Here is a 25,339-nt window from a genome sequence, read left to right on the forward strand (position 1 = left end):
CGTTTCCTAGTACATCGATTGATCTTCCGACCCTGCCCCCAGGATAGGAGATCCGTCGTCATACAAGGTGTTCTCTCCTCCACGACGCCCATAAAGCCGCTCAGAGGATTAGACGAGGGTTCCACACGCCAGCACTAATGAGGAAACTTCTCGTACCACAACCGCTTAAATCATCGTCAAGGACGCCCTAGGGACCCCAGCTCTGCAATCTGCCCACTCAGGGAACGTCGACCATCTCGATTCGCAACCTTCCCGTTCTCTCGGTTTTTACCACGACTCGGGCCCCGCCCACTTCAGGTCACTTTCCAACCTTCTTCGTCGCTGAATCCTCTGCCTTCCAGAATGTGTTTCACTATAGGAAGGCAGCATTTCGAGCATTAAATATAGATTCCTTAGTAGGCGGGTGTGTATCGGTTTCCCTTTGGTTAGAATAGCGCAGTATGTGACGTCGGGGCGAGAGCTATTCCATCAGTTACAAGGCCAGGATGCTGTGGACGCTGGCGCACATAAGCGGATAACTGATGCTGGCGGACATGCGTGTAGCCCAGAAGTTCCCACGATCCATCCGTTGGCGGGCCATCCACTGATTATGTTGCTGGTTGGAAACGGTGCTTCTTTCGTCCAATTTTTCTCTTTTTTCCCTTGCACTCCCCCAAGTTGGCTTCACAGCCGGCATTGTGTCAAGCAGTGCTGCGATAATCATATCGAGAAACGAATACGGCTCACTCGCAAGTTCGTGCAAGGTTGGGAATCTAGAGCCGCTGTAAATTACCGTTGCGTTGCAGGCACTATAGCCAGAATCCTGAAGAACGTAGCGAATAGCAACCCAAGAATCAAGCTGCTCATGCATTATGCGCCGCACTTGCACGCCGCTTCTTCTGCATTCGCATGACCTTCTTTCTTTCTTCCAATCCCTGTCTGTCCGTTTCCCATTTTGATTTCAATTCATTCACTGCCGTCTCCAGTCTGATGTAGACATTTCCAGACTCGAACGTCATGCTCTGCATATCTTGCAGTGCCTTCAGCCATTCTTCCAACTGCACCTGGGAGGTCGGCTTCGCAAAAGTGGTGGTTCTGTCGAGGTTAAAGTCCTCCGTGCGCTTGCGGTTGTCGGCATAAGCAAGCCCGCCAATGACAATGACATAGAGGTAGACAACGCCGACTGTCGCAACGAAAGTGATAAAAATGTTTCGGAAGTCGTCGCGTCCGCCGTCGGGCTCGACGTGATAAAGCCATGAATAGAGCAGGTAGATGCCGAGCCCGATGATATAAAACAAGACAGCCACATTGAGCACGACTTTGGGCAAGTCGAATTGCTTCAAAGCAGCAACAGAGCTCTCCAGAGGGAGGAGGATAAACGGCTTGCGGTAATGACGCTTCTCGAGCTCGACCTTGCCACGGCTGAGCCAGAGCCGAATGTCTAGTGGTTTGTTAAGCATGCCAATATCGGATTGCTGAGATGCTGCAAAAACGACCGATAACACCCCCAAAATCATAGAGCACGTCAAAAGAGCCCTGGCACTCCAATGGGTTGAATCCATATTTGGTAGCTGAAGTGCAGTAAGTCCAACACTGGCGAAGATGGCACCCTAAAATCATGAGTAACTCGGTGGACGTCGCCCAGGACATTGGATGATCCTTACGGCGACCTCGATTGACGAGCATGTTGTCATGTAAGATTGTTTCCAAGCTAAGACCTCCTCATCAGTCCAAGTGTTGATGTTCCAATGCAGCTGCCTAACACTGCTGGTATCAACCAGTCCACAGAGAGAGAGAAAATGGCCGAGTTTACCCCATCTTTGCCATTCGTAGAAATAATCCAGGCCAATAAAGTGACAGAAGGCACCAATAAAAGGGTTCATTGTTGGCCAGACGGAGGTTGAGTTCATCATTGTGTGCACGATGTGACCTTTTGATGCCGTCGATTGAAGCTTGGCCTCAGCCTGGTTGAGCACCTATGCCTTCGCATTCATCAAGTCTGCTGGCTTTATTTATCTTGTGGTCTTTTTCCGAATAGATGGATGTCGAATGAATGCAGGGAGATCGAGGGATGCTGAGCGCGTGACCATGTGGACAATTTTGCTGTTCCTGCTGTTGGGGCCGAAACCACCTCATCGGCGAGAAGATGGCCTGCAGGGGCTAAGATGCTTCCCCGTAGTACCTGATACGGTGGAACTTTCAGTGATTGCCGCATTTTTCATAAGGAGGAACCATGGTCGTCTCTTCTCATGCGACGACGCAGAGGGTACTACGCTTGATCCTGATGCCTCATTTGTATGCAACTTCGAAGCATTTGTGCACAGACATGGCTCTGAATGATGATCCAGGTTATGTTTGTTGGCTCTCGAGACGAGACTCTGGACAATCGCACAACGCAATAGACCGTTCTCGACTTTCCCCCCAGCGTCTCGGATTGGGCAAGGGACTTTCGGGGAACATGTTGTCTATCTATTTGCTGGTTCATCTACTTCTCACAGCCCCTACATGGCCATCGGCTTTCACGTCCGCTTTTAACACCTCTCTAAACATGTCCCAATCGAGGTTAATTCCCGTCCCTGGCGCCACTGCGCGCTGCCTCACCAACGGGTCAGGAACAGGATCACAGTTCAAGGTAGTTATAATCAGGCCAATCCTTCGCATTGGCTCACTGGAGGATCTCTGCCTCAGAGCTAGCCAATGTCCTACCGCTGGGTCACGGGGTTTCCCGCTCTTCTCAATATAAAGAAGTGCTGCCGTTCCTTGTATGACTCCAGTGCCCGTGGTATGTGCTCGTGGTAAGTTAAGATCTCCATGACAAGAACATGGAGCTCGGACGTCGGCGAATAGCTCAAATTTATCGAGGTGGCCGCGAATATCATCTAGAAATCACCAATCAAGCATAACTGCGGTATCCTGTCTGTTGGAAAGGGCTTGGGGCCTAATACTGAACGGTACTAAACGTGTGGTGGCCTGCAGAAAGTGGTATGAGTTCAGATCTGGCTTTACTGAGGTAACCCAGTCTTCATATTTTCCTGTCCCATCTTCCAAACTCAATTTCTCCGCGCTGAAAATGATGTAGGAGTGGTCACATTCGTGACCAGCAATAGGCGGCAAAGGCCGAGAGTGGGCGAAAGGTCTGCATGAGGTCCATGACCACGATGGTGCTTTGGAACAGAGACTCCCGTCCACCTGAGCCTGTGAGAATGAACTTGGTACTGGCTGAATTGCACATAACCAAGTCAGTCCTGTGCCCGCTCCCGCGCTGGTTGTGTCTCCAATGGACTGACCCTCGAAATTCTGCGCTCTTGGTGGGTAGAACGGGATGCTGTGCACACATTTAATGCCTGAGTTTGCCAGGTAGCCTTTGATAGCATCCAGGCTATCTATCTCATTCGTCATCCGCCGGCTGCAATACTCATTGATGGAACCATTCAGGTCGAATGGCCTAGCATCTTAATAGCCGACCAAGTTTGCCCTTTGTAGGGGGGGAGCGGACCTGCCCATGGCTTTGTGCCACTTCAACAGGCAGTATTGTATGCAGAGAGCCTTTCAAAAGTTCTTTGAACGAACCGTGCCTGCAAGTCAAAAAGACCTGTGTAGGTGTGAAGCAGAGCATTCTCGTTGACAGCAGCGATTCCTGGAAAGTCCAAGCTCTTGTCTTGTGATCTGAAAGCTGATAAAAGCACCCAGATCCGGACCAAATCCGAGTAGTTTTGAATTAGGCGTCCTCGCGGAGTGGATGGGAACTCGCGGGACAGAAGCCACTCCTGGGAGACCGGCCTCATCATCATCACCCAACGCTACAATAACTGCTTGGGCAGTTTTGAAAATCTGATGCATCAAACTTAACTGCTGGTTGACATGTGCTGAGTTCGTCTGGTCAATACAGTACCTATCTACCCATAGGTATTGCAGGCCGAGTTCCTTGGTAACGGTCACGGCATCCTCAATAGTCCGGGCTAGATAGAGTGGATTCATCTCTCCAGCCGGGGTGACAAGGATCCTTGGAGCATTGCTTTGGACCCCAGATATAGCTGAGGCCCATGTAGACTGCTCCTGCGGGAGCTGGTACAATTTTTCTGTCATAGTAATCGATCAACAGCATGTCGGGAATATTAGCGGTCGAAATCGTTACTTCATTGTCGTCCGCAATTTCCTGGAGACAGCAATCGAGCTCGACACTTGAGCGCCTGTACGGGATGTCGTTGGCAGTCGATGAGGCTGTGGATTTGGAGATGGCTGCTTCTGAATAGAGGATTTCGCCTCTCATCAGCGTATCACGCTGCCAGGAGCGGGATCTGCCAACTAGGTACAGGTGACGCGGCGCCAGAGGCTGCGTGGATAATCCTAGATACCATCTTTCAACAGCAGCGTCATCTGTGCCAAAATATGCAAGCGAACCAAGGTAGCTACACAACGAACAGGTCTGAGAATCAATGGCAGGCACCTCGCCTGGGTCAAACACAGGTACTATCCAGTGAACGTTACTGTAGGCATCGACTGTACCCTCGCCCGTGCCAATACCCTGGACTGGCCCATGCTTCTGAGGAGCCGGTTCGAAAGCTTGCTGAGCAGACCTGCGTAAGTCCTCATTGACAGAAACCAGGTCGATCAACCATATTGTCCTCCAGTTAATTCGCCTGCAACGGTCACAGACGCCAGTGGTGCCTTTGAAGTCGGGATTGTCACTGTAGTTGTCGAGCGAAGGGTCGTAAGCATTCGTGTCAATTTTCACATCCTCAACAGCTTTTTAATAGAAATTTGGAGGCTCCTCGGACGAACCCTAGGCATCAGTGAGGTTTGAGAGGTCAAAAAGCCCTGCCACAGTCTCGATATGAAAGATTTAATATGGAAAGCTTGGTTATCTTTCCGATCAGTACTGTTGAAGCTCCAAGATCAGCATTTCCAAAGTCATCAACTCGCGGTTAGGGAATTGTTCGGTTGCCCATCATTCTTGGACGAGGACAACTTGGCGACATGAAGGATCAAACTTCAAGCAGAAGGAAAGCGCACCGACGTATACGTACTGGAGGAACGACGAGGCTGGGTCCCACTATGTGCTGCATGTAGGTCAAGTCAGTGAGATGCAATCTAGCAATCATGAAGCACCTGGAACATAGGGACATAGGCATTCCTAGCCACGCAGGCTAGTGGGCTGGTGGGCTCGGGCGCTAGGCTCGGCTTTGCTTAATTCAACATTGCTTAGCCGGGAATCAGGGAAAACAGTGAGAAGCTTAGCTCTAGAAACGGTAATAGATTTTGGAGAAGTTAAGATGCCGTGCTGAATATTGTGGTATGAACAAACACGAGGAAATCGGCTTGGCATCTAGGAGCTTTTACCCTGTTCGTAGGGACTAGTACGCACGACCATAAAGCGTGCAAAACCCTAGCGAGGACAAGAGGAGCCTCCCAATATGGTGTGAGAGGAAGACGTCCAATACGACAGAGTGAGATGGGCACATATGCTACACTTTCCACTTTGTGGGACATTTACGAGGAATTTGAGAAGAAGCTGTCCCTGGGTCCCCGGTAGGGATGCAGGATCGTAGAACGATTTCATCATATGCAAATGATATGGCTCGCAAGTGGAAGGATGAGACAAGCAAACCACCTCCTTGCTCCTCAGCGAAAGTGGGAACCGCTTATCAGTCGCATCCTGGGGCAACCTGGCTAGTGGGGGACGAGCGGGATCCATGGAGTTATAGGCTCTTGCCGAGGGTCAAGTCCGCAAGTGCATAAAGAAACTATGAGCAATGGTTGCCAGATCGTCCAGCAACACGGCCTTGACGTCTTCAGTAGAAAACAGCAAGGTGTGGCCATGCACCCAATCCACGATGGAAGAGCTTGGGAGCGAGAAGAGAAGTTGCGAGTAGACATGAATCTAGAGAGCCCGCGAACCCCGAGAGCCTCCTATGCACCTTGAAGTCTGGAGTTCGGAAAGCGTTTGAAGTGCATGCTGATTGAAATGGTTCAGAGCGCGAAAACGGGGTAGCCGGGTTGAGTATCGAATGTCAGTCGCATGTGATAACATCGCGATGTTCTCCAAGCAATTGTCCGCATCACTGCTACCCGATATCATCGCGAGTCTAGCAGCAATCCTTGCAGCATTCAAAGCACAAAAATCCGGCACACCTGTATGATGTGTATCAGTATCCAATTTACCTAGACTTGGTGTAATTGCGACGTAATCGGCAGGAATTATAAGACTTACGGGCCACAGCAAATGTCCTCACCCTCACCACCGCCTCGAAGACCCACTCTGTTGCTAACTCCACTAGGATCCATTGATTCGCGCGCGGCCTGTGTAGGAAGGAGTCAGTAGACGTTTCACCTGCTTGAAGTTGGACCAAGGGTATTGAAAGGCAGCAATAGAACACCAGATCGCACAGGGTAGGCCTATCAGGCATCCTATATCAATAAACGACGACATTGCAACTCACAGGCTGTTGAGAGATAGCACTGTCAGCTCCGGGTTGGGGTTCAGGAGCCTGGATTTTCTGTTGTTGATTTTCAACGTCCATTGTGGTGGATATCCTTCTAAGAGTCTGTGTATGGCTTGTACGGCCTGTCAAATACGAGTGAGCGTCTTGGAGAGAACAGTGGCGTCGAAAAGACTGCTTATTTCCTCAGAAGAAGAGGAGAACAAGAAGCAGAAAAGAGCACAAGCTGGAGCTGGAGCTGAACTGTCAATTTAAACTCCTGGCACATTCCAAGTTTTGGACCCATGGCTAAAGCGGAATTGCGCGGCCTAGCTGGAAGACTAACATTTATCCAGTCATCCGACGCAGTGAGCACTGAGCAGGGAAGTCACAAGCAACGAGTGTTCCAATTGAAGTCGGCGATAGGTTGGACGGCATGGTCAAAACTTTAGCCCTAGAGTTAGGCCAAGACTAGATAGGAATCTGACCACCGACAAACAAGCACTGCCCGGAACTTAATCAGCAAAGCTTGACCGCTGCTTGGCATGCTTGGTGGATGCTTGGAGAAGTTTATTATTGTTTTAAATGGCGGAACTTGCCGCAGACTCCGCGTGTGCATCTCTCACACGCTGTTTAGAGAATACAGGGAAATGCCAAGTGCTTGTACACATGCTGAGTGTCCTAAAACTATCTCAGCAAGAGTCTAATCCATCTCACTCTCGAGGCCAATAAGTGCAACAAGGGTATCTTATCCTCCGAGCGCCCAATTCCTTACTTCAAAAAGCAATTCATGGCATCCGGTTGGCGGTATCAACGGCCGCGACTTCGTGCCACGCCCTTCTTGCTCGCCTGTACCGGATTCATGGATCCATGCTGCGCTCATGAAGGTCGCAACTTTCGCTTCGCAACCCGCCTGATTCTTCCCAAATCTTCTAAACATTGTAGATGCTTTTCGTTTGCCTCTTCCCACCAGGTCCGACACTGCGCATCGTCCTTCAGCCACTGCATGTACGCTCCATATCCTGCCTTCTTCTCGCCCGCGCCCTCTTCATCCAAGATGTCTGCGTCTGGTCCATCGCTCGGTTGTGAAATCCAATGCGGGCTCATCGTGCCGCAAACACGATCCTGCCTGGATCGAAAATGCTCAATCATCTTCGCGTTGAATTTGTTCCACTCGTGCATGTAGTTATCCATATTCTCAACATACTGCGCGAAATTGACCTTATCCAATCGGTCTTCGGCCGGCGGGGTGACAACTTTGGGTGGTTTAGGGAGATTCAAGGCCCGGATGCGAGCAGTCGTGGTACGGTTGAGGTTGACATCGTTGGATGCTCGGGATTCAAATGGAAGGTGTGTTACGAGGTCCTCTTTCATGCCTTTGAGACCGGCCGACGTTGGCGCAAATGGGGCTTGTTCAGTGAATTCTTTCAGGTCCACTCCTCCGTTCGTGGATCGGCGTTTCGGTTCGGGAGGGGGCGGTCCAGCACTGACTGGATATTTGATGCCGTTCGAGGCAGGGGGCCTATTGCCGTTGGCCGGCGGCGTGTCCACATCCATTGCGTCTTCTTCTACCACAATGTAGCGATCTCTAGAATCGTCCGTGGTATCGGACACGGGGCTTGCTCTCGGGTTCCCGGGAGCCGTTTTTGCGGACGCCCTAGCGGCCCAGTCATCGGCCAACTTTCCAGGTTGGAATGCTGTCGACTTATCTTCTCCATGACCGTTGGGGATCTCGGACGGAGACGTTTGATCTTGTTCTGCTGATCGCGATTGCGCTCTTCCTCGCGACGTGGGTTTGCTTGCAGTCCGACTTGACTTCGAGGGTGACTTGCGCAGAGACTCATCCGCACGAAAAATATCATCGGCTGTTACTTTGTCATGCCAATCCGCCGCTGAGAACGTTGTCTGAACTTTCGGTTGAGTGGAGGCATGACTGACGCTTGGGTTAGTCCTATTGATCCACGACTGGATGAAATCAAGACTGCCTCCTTCCTTAGGGGTGTCACTCTTCTGCTTATGAGGCCGGGGAGGCGTGGTCTGCGGAAAGACACTCGAAGGGACTGCCCACGAAGGAAATCCGTTGAAGGAACATCCTCTTTGAGCAGGACCATCGCGACTATTTCTTCGAGACCATGTGTGGGAATCCAAGAAAAAGGGAGCAGCATACTTGGGTTTATCCGAACCTCCACCATCATCATGTAACACATTAGGCCTGGGCGCCTCAATATCTGGGGATGTCATGCTCGGAAACGGTTTGCGCGTCGGCTCCCTCGCATCGGGAGGCGGGTACTGATAGCGACTGTCATCGACGATTCTAGTATAGTTAGTACTGGGGAATTGACCTGTCAGGCCCGGGTTATGGTCAGCATCGTAACTGAGTCCTGTTCTGACTTGTGGTCTGCTCCGAGGGACAGCCTTCGGCCTAGAATTCATGGGCCGCGGTTCTTCGTCGCTCGACGAGGTCTCTGAGAAATCTGCATGTATTCCAGCCTTCCGCACACCTGGACTAGCGCTCCGGTGGCGAGGAATATTCTCATAGCGAGCTGACGGCCTGCCAAAGGGTCCTCGGTCGTCGATCGGTGAATTGCGAACACTGGACGAACGATGTAAACCATCTCCATTGATGTCCGTTCGCTCCCCACCAGTTCCAGCATATCTTGACGGCGGACGACCCCCAAGATCGTTCCTCATGTCATAATCAGAAGATCGGGCATGTCGTAGGGGACTGACCGCGGGCCTGGCCCTAGAAACGGGAGGCGATCGCATGGAGTGGTTGTCTTGGACATGAATGTGTGGATTGGAGGGCGGCTGCCCACGTGTGCCCTGGACATAAGAAAACGCCGAACGAGGATATTGCGACGGGTCGACCCCAGGGTAGTCTGATTTTCTTGCGCTGGCCGTCCTAGATAGACCCGGAAAACTTGTGGGCGGTACGTTTGGCACATATGGCATTTCCGAGCCAGAACCGGGTTTGGGGGCAGTAGGGGCTTGTCGCGGTGTGGATCTTGGTGGCATTTGTTGAGCGGATGATGTAGGCCGCATGGCGGGAAAAACTCTTGCTGCCTCTGCCCGGGCCTCGTCATACTTCGCCCGATCCCATGACTGTGGTACCCCCCGGGTGAAAGCATTGAATTTATCAGCACCAGAAGAGGCCTGCTGTTGCTGACTTTTCGGAGCAAACGCCGGACGGGGAGCACGGGTTTGCGCTGACTTGGGAGGCGGAGGGAAGGGATATTGCTGTTTTGCTGTAGGAGTCGATTTGGGATCGTTTGGTCTTGGGAAACCATATGGATCGGGGGGATATGCTGAGGAAGTAGTAGCGGCGGTTTTAGCAGCCAATCTTGCCCGACCAGCATCATATTTGGCCTTCTCTACCGGATCGCCGAGGATCTCATGGGCTGCTTGGACGGCTTGGAACTTGGGAACGACATCGACTTCATGGCCAGGGTTTCGGTCCGGATGATATTGTTTCGCTGCAGCGCTGTGAGTTCAGCTCAGCTGTTCAGGCCGTTCTTTGTCTTACCCAGAAGTCTGAATTGTTTTTTGATCTCTTCGGTATCTGCGGTAGGAGGCAGATCCAGGTCCGCATAGTAGTCCCGTTTAATATCCGCCTTGACCATGATTCACCGACGTCCAAAGACGACAATCTTCAAAACTGTTATGCGGCGATCAATTGCCTTCTCTTCAGCTCAATCAACATGTTTTCTCCAAAAGTGAGGGTCCGAGGGCTAGCGCAGGGTTTAGAGATCGGGCAGCCAAAGTGAAGACGGAGTGACCGAGTAGTGAATTGACCAGATTTATTCACAATTCAACCGCAGCCGGGGGGCTGATGAAAGGAGCACAAGCGAGCGGCGATCGAGGGGAAGGGCAGCAATCCGGGGGCTCGAAAATAAAGTAGAAGAGGTGACTACAGCTAGATGTAAGGCAGATGATGAGATCAAGGTGCAGAATGTGGCAGGCAGGTGGCTGCAGCGGCTGTATCTCTTCACGGCATGTCCATTCGCTCAGTCACTCGCATAAGGTATCAGAATTGCGACCAAGTTGTGGCCTATCGCGAGGCGTATAGAAGGCAGGAAGTTCAGGACGATAGATTTTAGAGGGCGGTTCGGTGTTCCTGCGCAGTGTCTCGAGCGCCAGGCTGCAAGGGAAATCGGTGCAGATCTGCACAGGGAGTGCGTGTGTGTGAGAGCGAGAGAGTAAGAGAGGCGAAGCGGTGTGGTGTTGGATTGGACGGCCGTAGAGAAGGTAGGGGCGATGTGTTGGCAGGATGTGACAGGATCAAGGAGAAAGGGTGTTGTTTGCTTTCTATCGGTTTTGGGGATAGCTGTGAAAGTCTATGGAAGTCTAGGTATGCAACGCCCATCAGCCGTCCATTTGCCATCAAAGGGCCCTTCCATTCATGGGGACTTTTAGCCATGGGATCTGCCAAAAAGAAAAGTCCAAGCAGCCACCAGCCTCCACCAGCCACCCACCAGCCTTAGGTACCCGCTAGAGCATGCACGGTGACCCCTATGATATCACACCGTTGGCAGCCGCCTCGCGCTCCCCCTCACTCCGACTGTCCTCGTCGACCCCATTCAACCCATTGACCTTCGAGCCTTGCGATGATGAGGCCGAGTAAAGGCGGCCCAAGACAGACCTGAGTTCCTCTAGGAATCGATCTACTTCCTGCTCGGTACCCACGGTGATCCTCAGACAGCCAGTGCACCCGTATTCCTTTCCCCGGAACCTAACCACCACTCCTCGTTGCCCCGCCATTGTTTCGTACACATTCAAAGCTGTCACGTTGTCTGGTTGTCCACCGTCTTCCAGCGGTCTGTCCAGGATCTCCACTAGCAAGAAGTTCGACGCAGACCCTCCTCGGAAACGACCAATACCTGGGATGCGTGGGAGCTCTCGAAGAAGTCGGTCTCGTTGCTGGAGGATTTTCTCGCGGTGTTGTCGCATCACAGCCAGATTCTCTTCTTGCAAGGCTGCTATTGCAATGGCACTGGTTGGACTTGAGATGTTGTATGGTGCCTTGATGTTATTGAGCAGCGCTGCAATCTCGCGACTGCTAAAGGCCACTCCTAAGCGAATTCCAGCCAGACCAAATGCCTTGCTCAACGTCTGCATTACCACCAAATTCGGCCATTCCAACACCCATTCCGCCAGGCTTGACCCATCAGGTGAGAAATCGATGTATGCCTCGTCCACAATCACTATGCCGTTCCATGTGGGATGCTCTAAGATTGGTTGGATGTCTTCCTTGGGAATGAGGGCGGCCGTGGGATTTCCAGGGGAACAAATGTACACCATCTTGATGGATGGATCAGAGGAGAGCTTGTCCAATATTGGTTGAGGCTGCAGCGAGAAGCCATTGTCAGGGTTGAGGGGCACCTGGACGATTGCAACATCGTTGACGTCTGCGCTAACTGCGTACATGCCGTACGTGGGAGGACAGGTCAGAATCTTGTCTTTTCCGGGAGCACAAAAGCAGCGCAACAAAGCGTCAATAGCCTCATCTGACCCGACTCCACAGAACATATTCTCCGGTTTGAGTTGTTTGTCTGTATGGGTATGTGTGTTCCTCAGGCGACAGAACAGTTCCTTCAGCTCGAGTTGATGTGGATCGGGATATCTGTTTAGGCCCAGGAAGTCGACAGTTGTTTTGTCCTGTTTGCCGCAAACACCACCCTCTTCCAGCACGAGCCCAGGGCCATACGCATTCTCGTTCGCATCGAGGAGGATATTGGTGCCATCGTCTTTGTAGTCACTGGGTTGGTGAGTCAGTGAACGGGCTGCAATGCAGGGGGATACACTTACTCTCGCGCACACCTATAAGGGTGCAGTTTGAGGATGTTGGGTCGCGCACATTTGGAGAGATCGAAGGGCGAAGACTTGAGAGCCATCTTGGCCTTGTCGAGCCGTGGTGAATATTCCCGGAGCCAGTGAGTTCATTGCAAAGAATCTTTTTTCGAGTAAATATTATGAAACGTCTCCAAATTCGATCTTCTCCGCAGTGCCTGGCCGATTGCGGAGACGGAGACTGCCGCCAGGGTCCATCAGCCTAATAGTAGTGGCCGCTAGTACGTAAGCTGGCGATGAGTGGACGCTTAACGCCCTTGACCACCGAGTCTAATGACAGGAACCAGATATTAGATCCCAGATCCAGGGACTCGTTCCTGTTCCTCGTGGCACCAGGTGGATCTAAGTGGTTCCAGACGCACTTCGCCTCAGTGTGACTTGGTTGTGCTTATACCGAGTACGTACCGAGTAGATCTCTCGCGGAGACCAGAGCTCACTGCTCGCTCACTTTCTTTTCATGTCCCTCACATCCAACTGTCCTCGCTCAACTCAACATCGAACCACACTGAACCCAGGAATACTTCAATAGGTGGACTTTGCTTTGGAACATATGCCCGCCACGAGAGATGATGAAGACCAGATGTTACCATTTGGCCTGACTAACGCATAAAGGACAACTTGCGACAATTCACGGTGAGCATGTGAAGTATTCGGTGTTACCATGGACGCTTGTCAACCAGAAAACACTTCACAACAAGGTATTTAAACAGTCTAATCCTTTTACCTTTAGAAAACAACATCCGACAATGCTCTCACTAACCTCAAACTCTTTCTCTACACGACAAGTGCTCTCGGCTGAATCGCAATTTTGCAAACAGACTTCTCATCAAAATGGAACTCATCTTCCTCCCCATTCTCCTCTTCTTGCTTGCCCTCACCCATGCCACCGCAATTCCCTCATCTCTCACTGGCGAAGGAGCTGCCAACGGTCTGATCACCCGCAACGAAACCTCTGCCTCAGCTGCACTTGCCGACCCTCTCATCTTCAACATCAGTCCTAACCCGGCCGGTCCACCATGCGGAATGACCTGGGAAGTCAACATCAACGTCAAGTCTCGTGGCTCCGTTGGCGACACCAGCACCTCCTGCAATGCTTTGTACAACTATGTCACCTTACCCTCATCATCCGTTCCGCAAACTGTCAGCAAAGATGTCAATTTTGTATACCTCTGCCCTGACACTCCCGAGCCAATTAGCCCCGAGGGGTACGGTTACCGTGACATCAAGTTCATCGTGAAGGGAACATCAGATTTCCCTAGTGGTCAGAACACATTTTTGGCCCAGTTGGAAGTCTTGAATATCGACGATCTTCCCGAGACCAATATGAATATGCCGGTTGAGATTGGATACGCCATCACCGACAATGCGGATCCGTTGAAGCAGCTCACCTTGCAGTACATCTACTGTGGCTGATCTCCACTGATGAGACATGCACAAGCAGAAGCGGTGAAATCATGCAGAAGCAAGTCTGAGTATCTTGGGATATCCTTCAATAGTGAAGAAGATCAAGTTGAGCGAGATTTCGAAGCAATGATCAAAACAGGTTGGCGGCTGGTTGTTTCGAGAGGAGCATTTTACCGGATGCCATGGAAATTCTATTCCAAGCTTGATCACAACCAGGCAGATGTGGTTGGCGCATGGACTTGGAAACTGGCTCGAAAGGCTAGCAGCCTGATATAGTTGCGATAGAACACCTTAATAGGTGCTTATTCAGCAATGCAGAACAGTTTCAGATCACAGGAACTCCCTCTGTATCCGGTAAAAGTTGTGGAAATCTCGTGGAGGCTTATAAGTACTAGAGGCTGCCCACCTTGGTACCCGCCATGAACGCCAGTTTCTCCGCATGGGAATCTTTTCCGGTCAAACTACGTAAATTTCGAGACCTTATATTCTCCGCATCGCCTCTTCCTCTCTTTACAACTCTCACAAACCTTGAAAATCTTACACATACTTCAGGCTCTTCATTTCCAGAGTTCAAGGCGCGCCAAAATGGCCGAACGCAAATCCGCTTACGGTACCGCTGCTGCCTCCGATACCGACTTCCGCCGCACTTGGGACCGCGCCGAGTATGAAGCAAAAGCCAAAAAGCAACAAGAAGAACGTCGCGAAGAGGCAAAAGCCCGCTATGAGGCCAAACTCGAAGGCAAAAAATGGCACAAACCCGTCGATTTCTCCTCTTTGGACTCCACCACCGCGCGCGGCTCAAGGTTGGATGTGGCGAGTATGGTCGGGAAGAGCACAATTGTCCCCGCCGGTGCAGGAATCGGTAAAAGGGGGAAAGGCGCAGGGTTTTACTGCGAGGCCTGTGATTTGACATACAAGGACAACGTGCAGTACATCGAGCATCTGAATTCGAAGCAACACTTGATCAATACGGGGCAGTCGGGGCAGGTGAAAAGAGCGACGTTGCAGGACGTTAGGGACAGGTTAGATATGCTCAAGGCAAGGAAGAGACAGCAGGAGGAAGAGGCCAAGATGTTGGGCGAGGTCGACATCCAGGCGAGGATTAAAAAGGCTGAAGAGATTGACGCGGCAGAGCGGGAGGAGAAGAGACGGAAGAGGAATGAGAAGAGGAGAGCGGCCAAGGAAGAGAGGGGCATTAAAAGGGAGGATGAGTGGGAGGGACGACTAGGGATCATTTCTTGACTTGGATGGGATGAAAGGTCCCGCATTAAATGCCATTTTCACGACAGATCAGACCTTGCATGATGGCGACGTGAGCGAATGTCTCCGTCAACGACCACTCAACTTGCTCATTAGCACGGGCTTCGGCGCGCGCAAGCCGACGAGTTTCTCACCAAAGATTCGACATCATCTTTGCGGCAGCGTCCTGGGCTCTGCAGAAGGAGCGGTTATTTGATCAGTCCGACTGTCGGGTTGATCGCTATTTCAGGCCTTTGCTTACAGCCTGTGTTAATCGAGGGCAGGCCTCGTGGAGCTTTTGCTCCTTGCGAAATGCTAGAAAAGGACAGCATTATGGGACTGGCAGCATGAAGCACGAGCGAGACAATTACGCAAATCACCCGTTCACACCAAGAACATGGTTGCCCCAAGGCATGGAGTACACCCGAGATCTCAAGCCCAGTCAGGCACCAGAGACCATCTCGACTTGCAGACGACAAGCCTACCAAACCTACCGCCGGCGTCTGCTGATGATATATATCAACCTTGACCCACGCATTCGGGGGACATCATGTTCAGGGATGGCGCAATCCGTACTTTGGCCTCGTGGAACAGAGCAGTACTTTTTGTCAGGACGCCTGATGCAGATATGCTAACGTTCATTGGCTGGATGTTGGATCCTGGGTCTGATGCAGCCTCGTCGGTCAAAAACAACGACATCTCTGCAACCACCGAGCGACAAGTTATGCGAGATGCATCTAACAGACTATGGCGGATTCCCCAGTGGATGGGGACGTGCAATGTAAATAGGTTGCTTCAAAAATGGCCCAAACATGAGTAGACTCACAAGCAGTCCTGCCACCGGCCATGACCATCCAGGAGTGACGCACATTGTACCTGGATGATCAGCAGCATCATCATCTTTTTATGTCTCTCCAGTAATGTGCAACTCCACCTTGCCCACCTTCGACCCGTGCAAAACTCTCTCTTGCTTTCATTTCCAATGGTTGGAGTTATTGAATCTTGCCTGACCTCATCGACGTCACCATCTTCACACCACGAAGGCTCTCGAGTCTCTATTTCTTCAGTGCCACCAGCGCCTTTGAAACTTTGTAACTCACTTCATCTTCAATTTTGCTCACAATTCATTCCCCAGACGCATCTTCAACCCCAGTTTTCCTCAAGAACTTGGACTGAATTCCCCATCTCAAGACTTCCACCGCAAACGAACCGAAATGGCAGCCGATCCGTACGTTGTCTCTTCTCATTCCTCCCACCTGTCCTTCGTTTCCCCAGCTCTATCGTCAAGAAGACAGTCTCTGTTGGCTGCTATCTCCCTTCCCAATCACTCCTTCACATTTCCTCTATGAGAGAGGGCCGAACCCAAAAAGACTGACCTCCCATCCATGGCAAACACAGGTATAAGGCCAAGAACAAGGACGAGCCAGGTCTCGAGGAAAAGATCGCCGCCCTCAATGACTTTGTCAAATCCTGCAAATTCGGTATGATGACTACCCGCATCGCTGACTCGGGCCTGTTGGTCTCGAGGTGCATGGCTCTGGCCGCACAGGTATGTCAGCTATCATCCCACAGCGCCCCAACCCCCCTGCTGCAAACTGGCTAACCATATTCCTCGTCAGGAATCCGGCGGCGTCGACTTCCTCTTCCACACCAACACCGAGTCAGGCAAGACGTCAGACCTGTCGTCGGACTCGCACGTCAACATCTCCTTCCTGGCCACGTCGAGTGGCAGCTGGGCGTCGATCTCGGGCACCGCGAGCATCATCACCGACCGCGCCACGGTCAAGAAATACTACACGCCCACGCTCAAGACGTGGGTCGGCGACCTGGGCGACGGCGTGCACGACGGCAGCGAGAACGACCCGCGCATCGGCGTCATCAAGGTCAAGGCCCTGACGGCCACCTACGCGCTCCCCAAGGGGACCATGCTGGGCCGCGGGGTCGAGATGGTCAAGGGCGCCGTCACCGGCGAGGTCGCCAATGTGAATGAGCTGCGCGAGATCAATGAGCAGGAGATGAACCAGTGGAGGAGTTCACATTAGCTCGCTCACTCCAAATCACTCACTACGCAAAACGCAGACATGCATGCCCTCCCTTTTCCCCCTCTCTCCATTTCAGCCCAGACAAAAAGCAGAAAGCGAAAAAAAAACAAAGAGCAAAGAGCACGAGCTCGATACGTCCGGCTGGCCGGGTTTGGACGAGAATAATGCCTCGGACAGAGAGGTACCTAAGATGTAGATATTACAATGACCCAACGAAAGTTCATGGGGTTTAATGACTTGTTTTGCCTGGTAATTCCTATTTAGGGGAGATTCTTTTCTATTTTCGTGACTCTCGATTTGCTTCTTTCCTTGCTTCTCGCGTATCTCCCACCTTCTTGCATCGTAAGCTTTGTCAATTATTGAATTTCCCACTTTCCTTGCTCCTTGCAAACCGTGATTGATTTGACCTGGCAAGACAGTAGCCTCCTAATGTGCAAATGCGATTTTCTAACCCAGCCTAACTCGTTACACAGGTCGTGGATTGAACGACGCACGAAAACACAAGGTCGAAACGTGCTTAATGATATACACATGAGAAAGGGGTATCCATCACATCTATATGTACAAATCCTCAACCACACCGTGCATACTCGGACAGGAGACGCAACGTCGATGGTCCATCAAAGCACCGCGGCTGGCAAGGGAAGATGATTCTTGTGAGACGAGTGGATCGACTCCGCTCGTAAATGAGCCACATGGCAGTCAATTTGGCGATCTCTCTATCGAGAGGAGAGTTGCTGGAGGTATGGAGAAGGCAAGCATGTGGGGTGGTTCCGCGGCCGTGGTTTTGACGTCTCGTCGATTGATATCGCGGCAGATCCTAGAACTCCCACCAAGCCATCCTTGTAAATGCCGTTGACATTTCGTCTCGATGTAAAATGCTGATAAATGACACATGGGAAACGAAGAGCGGACGATTTGCGCGAAGTCCATACTGGATAGGTGGAGGGAGTGGGCTGGAGGTCTCGAAAGCTGAACGACGCCTGGTTTCTCGCCCGGTCAATCAATGCTATGGTAAAAGGGATGAGTATGGAGGGCCGCTGGGAATTCGCCCTAAACCAGGCCCGCTTCAACTCGTAAAATGGCCCCGGTGGTCAACAAACGAGTTCGTCCTGACCATTGTTCTCACGTCATCGAGTGAGTCGTACAGACAGCCGAGCTCCTTAACGAAACCTTCGATCACCCCCAAATCTACCTCGACCACGATCACTAGACGATGAGTTGTCTTCACCAAATGTACCTCGACCAGCGGCAGAGGCACCCTGGCCAAACGGATCGCGTTCATCATGTCTGTCACGACGACCAGCGAAACGCGATCTTGCGCCGCCGCCGAACCCACCACGGTCACTTTCCTCTCGGAAAGTAAGGCCTTGGACTCCGCCGTACCCTATCTTATCGGCCCAGCTTCTCGTCACTGAAGGCGGGGATTCAAGGCCCCACCCGTACGTCGCTAGCTCGTTGACTTGGTTGACGATCTCTTGTCTCGAGGAATTCCCCGCCTGATTGAGCACAGACAACAGGCTTTGGTACGCCTTCGCCTTGTCAAGCCTGGAAACCTGCCTGACACCTGATTCAACCATTTGCATGATCTTCGCGGTTTGCGGTGAGAGTTGCGTGGGCTGAGTCATGTCCAATTTGGCCGTGTCCAGGCTCGCGTCTTCGTAGATATTGTGGGCGTGGATGCTGTTGGCCAATTGTCTATAATCGTTTCTCTCATCGTTTTGCAGGAGAAGCCAGCCTTGACCCGGTTTCCCAGCACGGCCAGTCCGACCCAGGCGGTGGACGTAGTCTTCTCTTCTATGAGGTGCGCCCACTTGAATGACGTGAGACACGTTAGGGAAGTCCATCCCTCGGGCGGTGACGTCCGAGGAGATCATCAGGGCGCAGTCGGCATTCCGGAATGCATGTGAGTTCGCGGTTCTTTGCCGCTGATCTAGCTGAGATGACATTTCAATAATCTTGCAGGGTGCAAGCGGGTGAGGAGCAAACATTCCTCTGGCTGATGGGTCGCGCAAGTTTTTCATGGTTTCGTATGCCATTTTGACCTCGTTTACCGACCTGAAAAAGGCGATTGCTTTGAAAGGCATGTTGTTTCCCGGGTCTCTCTTATGAGCCTCGATTGCGTTGTAGGCGATTTCGGTCACGGCTGGAATCTGGTTCTGCAATCCTGGCAAAAAGACAATGTGCTGTGGGACGGATTCATGCGTTGCGGCATCTTCTGGGTCAACAGTCCTGACAAACTTGAAGTCCGGCTTCATGGTCTCTCTGACCAGACCAACCACGGTTCGTGGCATGGTGGCAGAGAACATGAGCGTCTGGCGATGTTGGCGTGTGTGCTTGGGCATGAAACTCTGGATCTCTCTGATCTCTTCGGCAAATCCAATATCAAGGAGTCGATCAGCCTCGTCCAGCACGAAAGTTTGGATATTTTCTAGGCTCAGACCATTGTAGGGGTCGGACAACAGATCCTTGACTCTTCCTGGCGTGCCAACAAGAATGTGGCAACCCAATCGCTGCATAAGCTTAAGATGGTATTGCTTCTGAGTGCCACCGACAGCCAGTTGTACCTGAACGCCGGTCCCTCGGACAATCTTCTTCGCTTCCTCACCAATCTGCTCGGCCAGCTCACGGGTGGGGGAGATGATGAGGGCTCTCGTGTCTCCGATTGAGGATTGCCGACGAGCAAATTCGGGGTCTCTAAGCATCCGTTGCACGATGGGCATCAGGAAGGCCAAGGTCTTGCCAGTGCCGGTACGGGCTTGGGCAATGACGTCTGTGCCATCCAGACATTCGTTGATGGTCATTCTCTGAACTTCTGTCATTGTGTGGATGCCCATTTTGTCGACCAGGGTATCGATGATCCTCTTGTCAATAACGCCTGCATCTCCCAGCTCTGAAAATTTGGTGAACTCTCGATTGACTGTAGAGATATCCTCTGCGCCAAAATCTTCCGCACGGGCATGTTCTTCAGCGAGAGCCTGTTGCCGTCGGTAAAATGTCGATGAAAACTGTCTGGCAGAGAGGGGCCCGGTGACAGAAATCCGCGACCTCGAAGGAACAAATTGTGTTCGCGAAGATGAGAAGGAGGCGGATGGGAGGGCTCGGAACACTCTCAGGACATGTCGTCCTTGGCGTGCAGCGCCATACATGATGGCAGTGAGATACGAGGAGAACGGAAGTGAGAGAGCAGCGGCGACCACAGTCCGGAAAAAAAATACGAGAAAAGGAATCAAGGAGGGAGAGACTGTACAGCAGATGGCGGAAATACCTAAGTCAGTGTTGCGATACAAAATTTCTACGAGACTCGGAAGAACTGCGGCGATTGGCGATGAGTCTAACCTCTTTTGGTCAATAGGGGCGTCCATGCGTCCATGCGTCCATGCGTCCATGCGTCCATGCGTCCATGCGTCCATGCGTCCATCCAATTTTCCACTTTCCATTCATTGTAGCCACAACACCAGACTCATCAGCTTTTCCTAGGACGAAGCGCAACCATAGAACGAAGACGAGGCGCTGGGCAAGTCTTGAACCCATACTCGGAGCAGCCGTGATTGAGATCCCACCTCAACATCGAGATCCTCCGGTGGAGAACCGGCGTGCTCACACGCTTTGTTCTCGTGTAGACGCCATCTTCGTCACGTCGATATGTTGGCATTCCGCAGCTGACGCCGCGCAAGGGACATTCGGTAAGTAAGAGGAGGTAATGTCGAGATACAGCAATGACGACAAGCATCTGCTGACGGGGACTTTGGAAGGTGTAGTTACTGACATGCAATCATTAGCACCCGGACAACCCACGAGCGCATTACGCGTCCTTCTAGCCCACTCGTGCATTTTCTCAATTTGTCACATTCGCATGTACCAGAGCGCTGGGATCAAGGAATGACCATTCGTGGCACGACTCAGCTGGACCGTTTGCAGGGAGGGCATCGTCTTGGACATTGAGAAGACCACGAGTATTTCCAAGCCCAAACCATCACCCGTCTTCGGTTAAAGATGGGCAAAAGTGGTTGGATATGATCGAACGTATGTCCAAGGGGAGGCTAATTAGGACATGGTTTGTCAACAAACTCGATGCCTCGGCTGATGGCGCATCGTCTGGCACACCACTCTGTCTCTTGGTCGTTAGTAGGCTCGCGAAGACACCGATTCAAACCTCGAAAAGCCGCAGTTTCCGTCGGCCCATCGGGAGGTCCAGGGAAGCCTGAGATATCTCTCGATTGCTCTGTTTATCATTCGTGCAAATCCGTCTGCGATAGACTCGGGGTATTGTCCGGCGAGCCAATCGAGTGTCTGGTCTCGCCATCTTGTCCTCCCCGCAGCAACCTCCAAGTATCGACCGAAGGGCGTCAGGGGGCCGTTGAGGGCGTTGAGGGCGTCAGAGGTGATTCGAGGAAGGAAAGAGCAGTCAAGAGCAGATCCCGCAGTGTCCTTGCTGTGGAGAAATCAAAGCTCACAAATCCGAGGCCCAATTGTAGAGAGCTGACTTTATCTGGTTGCGGGTTTTTTTGCCACTCAGTCTTGAGCCCACACCGTCCTGACTGTCCAAACCGACGGCAGTTCCCCCACAATGGGCTTGACACTCATCTCACACTCACTTCTGCGGTACCTATATCAACGGACATTTCCCCTGAGCCTGTAAGGACCTCTCTTGTTGAGACTTTGTTCACTCCTGCAATCTTTTTCCTCTATAACATAGTCATCAGGTTCGAATCCAACCAAGCCGTCTCCCTATAGCGACATCTCAACCATCATGGCCCCTCCTACCGCAACGTACACTGAAACCTCCAATGTTCCCGCCGCCGGTTACGACACAGCGGACGCTCAACCCGAAGGCACCGCTCCCAACGAGCCCAAGTTGAAGCAAGGCAATGCCGAAGTGCAGATGCAGAAGTTCCCCTCCCCACCACGCTTCACAGACAAATACGAAGAGAGGGAATACCTCAAGGGCCGCCTGGCACTCGCCTTCCGCCTCTTCGGCAAGTTTGGTTTCGATGAAGGCGTCGCGGGCCACATCACTCTGAGAGACCCCGTGAACCCCAACACCTTCTGGGTGAACCCCTTCGGCCTGGCATTCTCGCAGATCAAGAGATCAGATCTCATCCTTGTCGACCACGACGGAAAAGTCATCGACGGCGGGCCAAACAGATTGCTCAACCAAGCCGCATACATGATCCATGCGGCCGTCCACAAGGCTCGTCCAGACGTCGTCTGCGCCGCCCACTCACACAGCATCTACGGCCGCGCCTTCTGTGCCCTGGGCCGACCGATTGACATCATCACGCAGGACAGCTGTGCGTTCTACAACGATCTCGCCGTGTACAATTCATTCAAGGGTGTGGTCCTGGCCAAGGAAGAAGGAGAAAACATTGCCCGTGCAATTGGAAACAAGAAGGCCTGCTTGCTACAAAACCATGGTCTCTTGACCTGCGGACAGACGATTGAGGCCGCGTTGTTCTGGTTCTGCTCCTTGGAGAAGTGTTGCCACGCCCAGCTCATGGCTGATGCGGCTGCTGCTGGACGTGGAGGAGCAACGGTCAAGATCGACGATGAGGATGCTGCGTTTACTTACAAGTCTGTGGGCACACCCAGGGCCGGTTGGTTCAGCGCGAAGCCCCTCTTTGATGTAATGATTCAAGAGTGTGGCGATGAGTATCTGCAGTAGTGCATAAGGGAATGACCTATCTTTGTTCAGCTGCGAGAAGATTCAGCTCGAGAAGAGGAACAGCAGCGGAGCGTCCAAGTCTTTCGTCAAAGGATTCGACTTGTTCTAATTCACAAAAAGGAGTCGTCCTCTATGCGTACCCACGAATGATACAAAAATAAAAATTAATTGTTCGTGTTCGGTGTACTTGACGGTGAGCGACAAGATATTTCCTCGCCCTTTGCTTCCAGGATAATCTCTTTACTGCGCCTGTCTTTCGCTGTCTCTGCTCTTGCCCCGGATCACGCTTCTCTGCCAGTATTTCCAAGACCAATGCCCATCCGCCTGGCATCCTGTGCTCTCGACACGAATCCACCACCTCCTTTCACCATGCCCCCTCTATCCCACAACCCCGAACGAGGCGGTGAGGGTTCCCTTACCTTCCACTCTCATCGCATGTGCTCGATCACGCTTGAGAACCATCAGGACCACGGGGACCCCCTCAGCATGTCGTTGCATCACATCAGCAATCAGGCAATCAGGCAATCAGGCGAGTTCATCGTATGCGGCGTTCTCCATCCGCATCCGCATCCCTTTTCTTTCCTCTGATAGAGTGGGAATATGAATATATCAGGCAGGATCCTACTCGTAAAGGTGAGGATTTGGTTCGCCGCGAAGACAGACGTGTAGACGGTTACATTACGAAAGAGTGAGAGAAGGAAAAAGGAAAGGGATACGGAGTGGTGCGTGAGTATGCGCTCCAGCCTCCATGCTGCATGCTCCATGAACAATACGGATGTTGTCGGCAGAAATTGATGGCCCCAGGCAGATATTATCAGGCAGGCAGGGCTTCCTGCATGGATAATATGCTCGTCTCGGAGGTGCCTCAGTGAGGTCGTAAATTTGACCAGGGCCGAGGAAGAAAAACGAGGAGGGGGCGTGTCGACTGTGGGATTGGCTGGTGCGTGGTGTTCCATGTGCGGGCTGGGATTTCTATTCCCAACCCGTGGTGACATGGTGGCTCTTGCATGCATCTCGCGGAGTACCTAGGTATGTCTCGGTGTTCTACATCGTGTTTGCCTGGGCTGACATCGAATGGTAGATTCGGTACATCACATTGCATAGCCGGGTACCCTACATTCCCCAGAAGCATCCTGGAGTCGAAGCGGACCGTCCAAGTTCTCTCAGCTGGTCAGGATAATAGCTTTGCCCAACTTACGGACATCAAGGCTACGTTGCCCGGCAGTATCTCAACCGGACCATATAAAGATGGCCAACAGACTCCCCCTGATTGCCATCTCGCTCGGCTTCGGCGCCGTGTTCTGGCAACTGTTCCTACGCGATGCTCTCTTCAACGGCCTGGGACTGGGTCGCAAGATGCAGCCCGTCGCTGACTTCCCGTACGAATGCCACCGAATAAACGGCGATCCAAATATCCAGGCCTGCGAGGACATGTGGCTCGATCAGAAGTCCAGAACGCTCTATCTGGCATGCTCGGATTCGCTGGCTAGGAAGGACTGGATGCCAAAGTATGTGTCCCGTTGAAGGGATTGACTGGGCCAAGCATGTTAAGAATGATGCCACTAGTATTCATCGCCTCAATGCTTCCGGCCGAGCGCTGAATGACCATGTCGTGGCCATGGATATTGACAGCCCAACCCGTTCAGGAGGCTACGCTTACCGTGTTCTCAAGATGCAGGATTACCCTGGTGTGCATGGTGACGGCCGAATTCATGTCGTGGGCATGACCGGCACCACTTCTGCAGACGGATCCAATATCCAATTGTGGTTGATCAATGCACGTCCTTCTGTGGATCCAGAAACGGGAGAACTGCTCGACAATGCGATCGTCGGCGGAAACTCGACCATCGACGTGTTCGCCACCAAACCGGATTCCGACAGAATGAGGCATGTCAAGACGTACGCTAACTCCCAGATCGCGACTCCCAACAATGTTGCTGTTACACGCGGCGGCGGGTTCTTCTTCACGAATGACCACGGACCGCATAAAGTTGGCTTGGTAAGGGAAGCCTTCCATATCACAGTCTATCCCACACTGACGACAGTGCGAAGCAACATCATCTGTCTCCCTTTCTAGGCACAGGAGACGTTTCATATTGCACGGCGGACGGCGTTTGCAAGAAGGTCGCCTCTGGGTTCAAGTTTCCCAATGGACTTCATCTCGGGAGCGATGGCTTCCTCTACGTGCCCAGCGCAGCTGTCGGAGGCATTACCGTCTTCAAGCCAAACCCTGATGGTTCCGTGGCCAGAGTGCACAGTATTGATCTTGATTATCCCATCGACAACCTCGCCGAGGACGCCAATGGTGATATCTACGCCGCAACTCTGCCCAAGGCATTCAAATCATTGGCTGCCTTCGAGGATCCGTTGAATCCCAAGAGCGCTCCAGCGACTGTATGGCGGGTTCGGAGGTTGAACAGAGAGGTTCCGAACACGTATAAGTATGAGCTGACGAAAGTCATTGAGGACGGCGAGGGAGAGATATTGCCTGGCATGACAACTGTGATCCATGATGCCCGAACGGGGACGTTGTTCATGAGTGGTAAGCAATGTTCGCTCCGCCAGCATAATGATGGATTTTCGGGTAACCTCTCCCAGGCGTCGTGTCGCCGTTCATTACCGTGTGCAAGAAAATCTGAGGGCGCCCGCTTGTTCAAACGCCCTGGAACGCGACTCAAGCCAGCAGATAAGGCCAGTAGGCTCAAGGCATTTCCATCAGCGCTAATTGAGCTCGAATGGTGACG

The 25,339-nt window shown here is 52.2% G+C and overlaps 10 protein-coding genes across 10 annotated transcripts; 5 read left to right on the forward strand and 5 right to left on the reverse strand.

The window, feature by feature from the left end:
* Positions 1-842: 842 nt before the first annotated feature.
* Z519_05111 (uncharacterized protein) lies at positions 843-1,541 on the reverse strand (the record flags this gene model as incomplete). Its single annotated transcript, XM_016762852.1, has 1 exon — positions 843-1,541. One exon carries the CDS (start codon positions 1,539-1,541, stop codon positions 843-845), a length of 699 nt encoding a protein of 232 aa, XP_016620465.1.
* Positions 1,542-3,925: 2,384 nt separating this feature from the next.
* On the reverse strand, positions 3,926-6,500 carry Z519_05112 (uncharacterized protein; the record flags this gene model as incomplete). Its single annotated transcript, XM_016762853.1, has 3 exons — positions 3,926-4,667; positions 6,191-6,279; positions 6,420-6,500. 3 exons carry the CDS (start codon positions 6,498-6,500, stop codon positions 3,926-3,928), a joined length of 912 nt encoding a protein of 303 aa, XP_016620466.1.
* A 777-nt stretch (positions 6,501-7,277) lies between these two features.
* On the reverse strand, positions 7,278-10,018 carry Z519_05113 (uncharacterized protein; the record flags this gene model as incomplete). The annotated part of the gene is made up of 2 exons (XM_016762854.1): positions 7,278-9,871; positions 9,922-10,018. 2 exons carry the CDS (start codon positions 10,016-10,018, stop codon positions 7,278-7,280), a joined length of 2,691 nt encoding a protein of 896 aa, XP_016620467.1.
* Positions 10,019-10,907: 889 nt separating this feature from the next.
* Z519_05114 (histidinol-phosphate transaminase) lies at positions 10,908-12,289 on the reverse strand (the record flags this gene model as incomplete). Its single annotated transcript, XM_016762855.1, has 2 exons — positions 10,908-12,153; positions 12,204-12,289. The coding sequence occupies 2 exons, from the start codon at positions 12,287-12,289 to the stop codon at positions 10,908-10,910; spliced, it is 1,332 nt and encodes a 443-aa protein (XP_016620468.1).
* Positions 12,290-13,076: 787 nt separating this feature from the next.
* Positions 13,077-13,658, forward strand: Z519_05115 (uncharacterized protein; the record flags this gene model as incomplete). The annotated part of the gene is made up of 1 exon (XM_016762856.1): positions 13,077-13,658. The coding sequence occupies one exon, from the start codon at positions 13,077-13,079 to the stop codon at positions 13,656-13,658; it is 582 nt and encodes a 193-aa protein (XP_016620469.1).
* Positions 13,659-14,234: 576 nt separating this feature from the next.
* Z519_05116 (uncharacterized protein) lies at positions 14,235-14,891 on the forward strand (the record flags this gene model as incomplete). The annotated part of the gene is made up of 1 exon (XM_016762857.1): positions 14,235-14,891. One exon carries the CDS (start codon positions 14,235-14,237, stop codon positions 14,889-14,891), a length of 657 nt encoding a protein of 218 aa, XP_016620470.1.
* A 1,211-nt stretch (positions 14,892-16,102) lies between these two features.
* Positions 16,103-16,930, forward strand: Z519_05117 (uncharacterized protein; the record flags this gene model as incomplete). Its single annotated transcript, XM_016762858.1, has 3 exons — positions 16,103-16,116; positions 16,287-16,437; positions 16,508-16,930. The coding sequence occupies 3 exons, from the start codon at positions 16,103-16,105 to the stop codon at positions 16,928-16,930; spliced, it is 588 nt and encodes a 195-aa protein (XP_016620471.1).
* A 1,163-nt stretch (positions 16,931-18,093) lies between these two features.
* On the reverse strand, positions 18,094-20,079 carry Z519_05118 (uncharacterized protein; the record flags this gene model as incomplete). Its single annotated transcript, XM_016762859.1, has 1 exon — positions 18,094-20,079. One exon carries the CDS (start codon positions 20,077-20,079, stop codon positions 18,094-18,096), a length of 1,986 nt encoding a protein of 661 aa, XP_016620472.1.
* Positions 20,080-21,683: 1,604 nt separating this feature from the next.
* Z519_05119 (uncharacterized protein) lies at positions 21,684-22,595 on the forward strand (the record flags this gene model as incomplete). The annotated part of the gene is made up of 1 exon (XM_016762860.1): positions 21,684-22,595. One exon carries the CDS (start codon positions 21,684-21,686, stop codon positions 22,593-22,595), a length of 912 nt encoding a protein of 303 aa, XP_016620473.1.
* Positions 22,596-23,843: 1,248 nt separating this feature from the next.
* Positions 23,844-25,234, forward strand: Z519_05120 (uncharacterized protein; the record flags this gene model as incomplete). Its single annotated transcript, XM_016762861.1, has 4 exons — positions 23,844-24,103; positions 24,162-24,594; positions 24,648-25,137; positions 25,194-25,234. The coding sequence occupies 4 exons, from the start codon at positions 23,844-23,846 to the stop codon at positions 25,232-25,234; spliced, it is 1,224 nt and encodes a 407-aa protein (XP_016620474.1).
* Positions 25,235-25,339: the final 105 nt, after the last annotated feature.

The sequence above is a fragment of the Cladophialophora bantiana genome, assembly GCF_000835475.1.
Source record: "Cladophialophora bantiana CBS 173.52 unplaced genomic scaffold supercont1.7, whole genome shotgun sequence".
NCBI classification, from domain to species: Eukaryota; Fungi; Ascomycota; class Eurotiomycetes; order Chaetothyriales; family Herpotrichiellaceae; genus Cladophialophora; species Cladophialophora bantiana.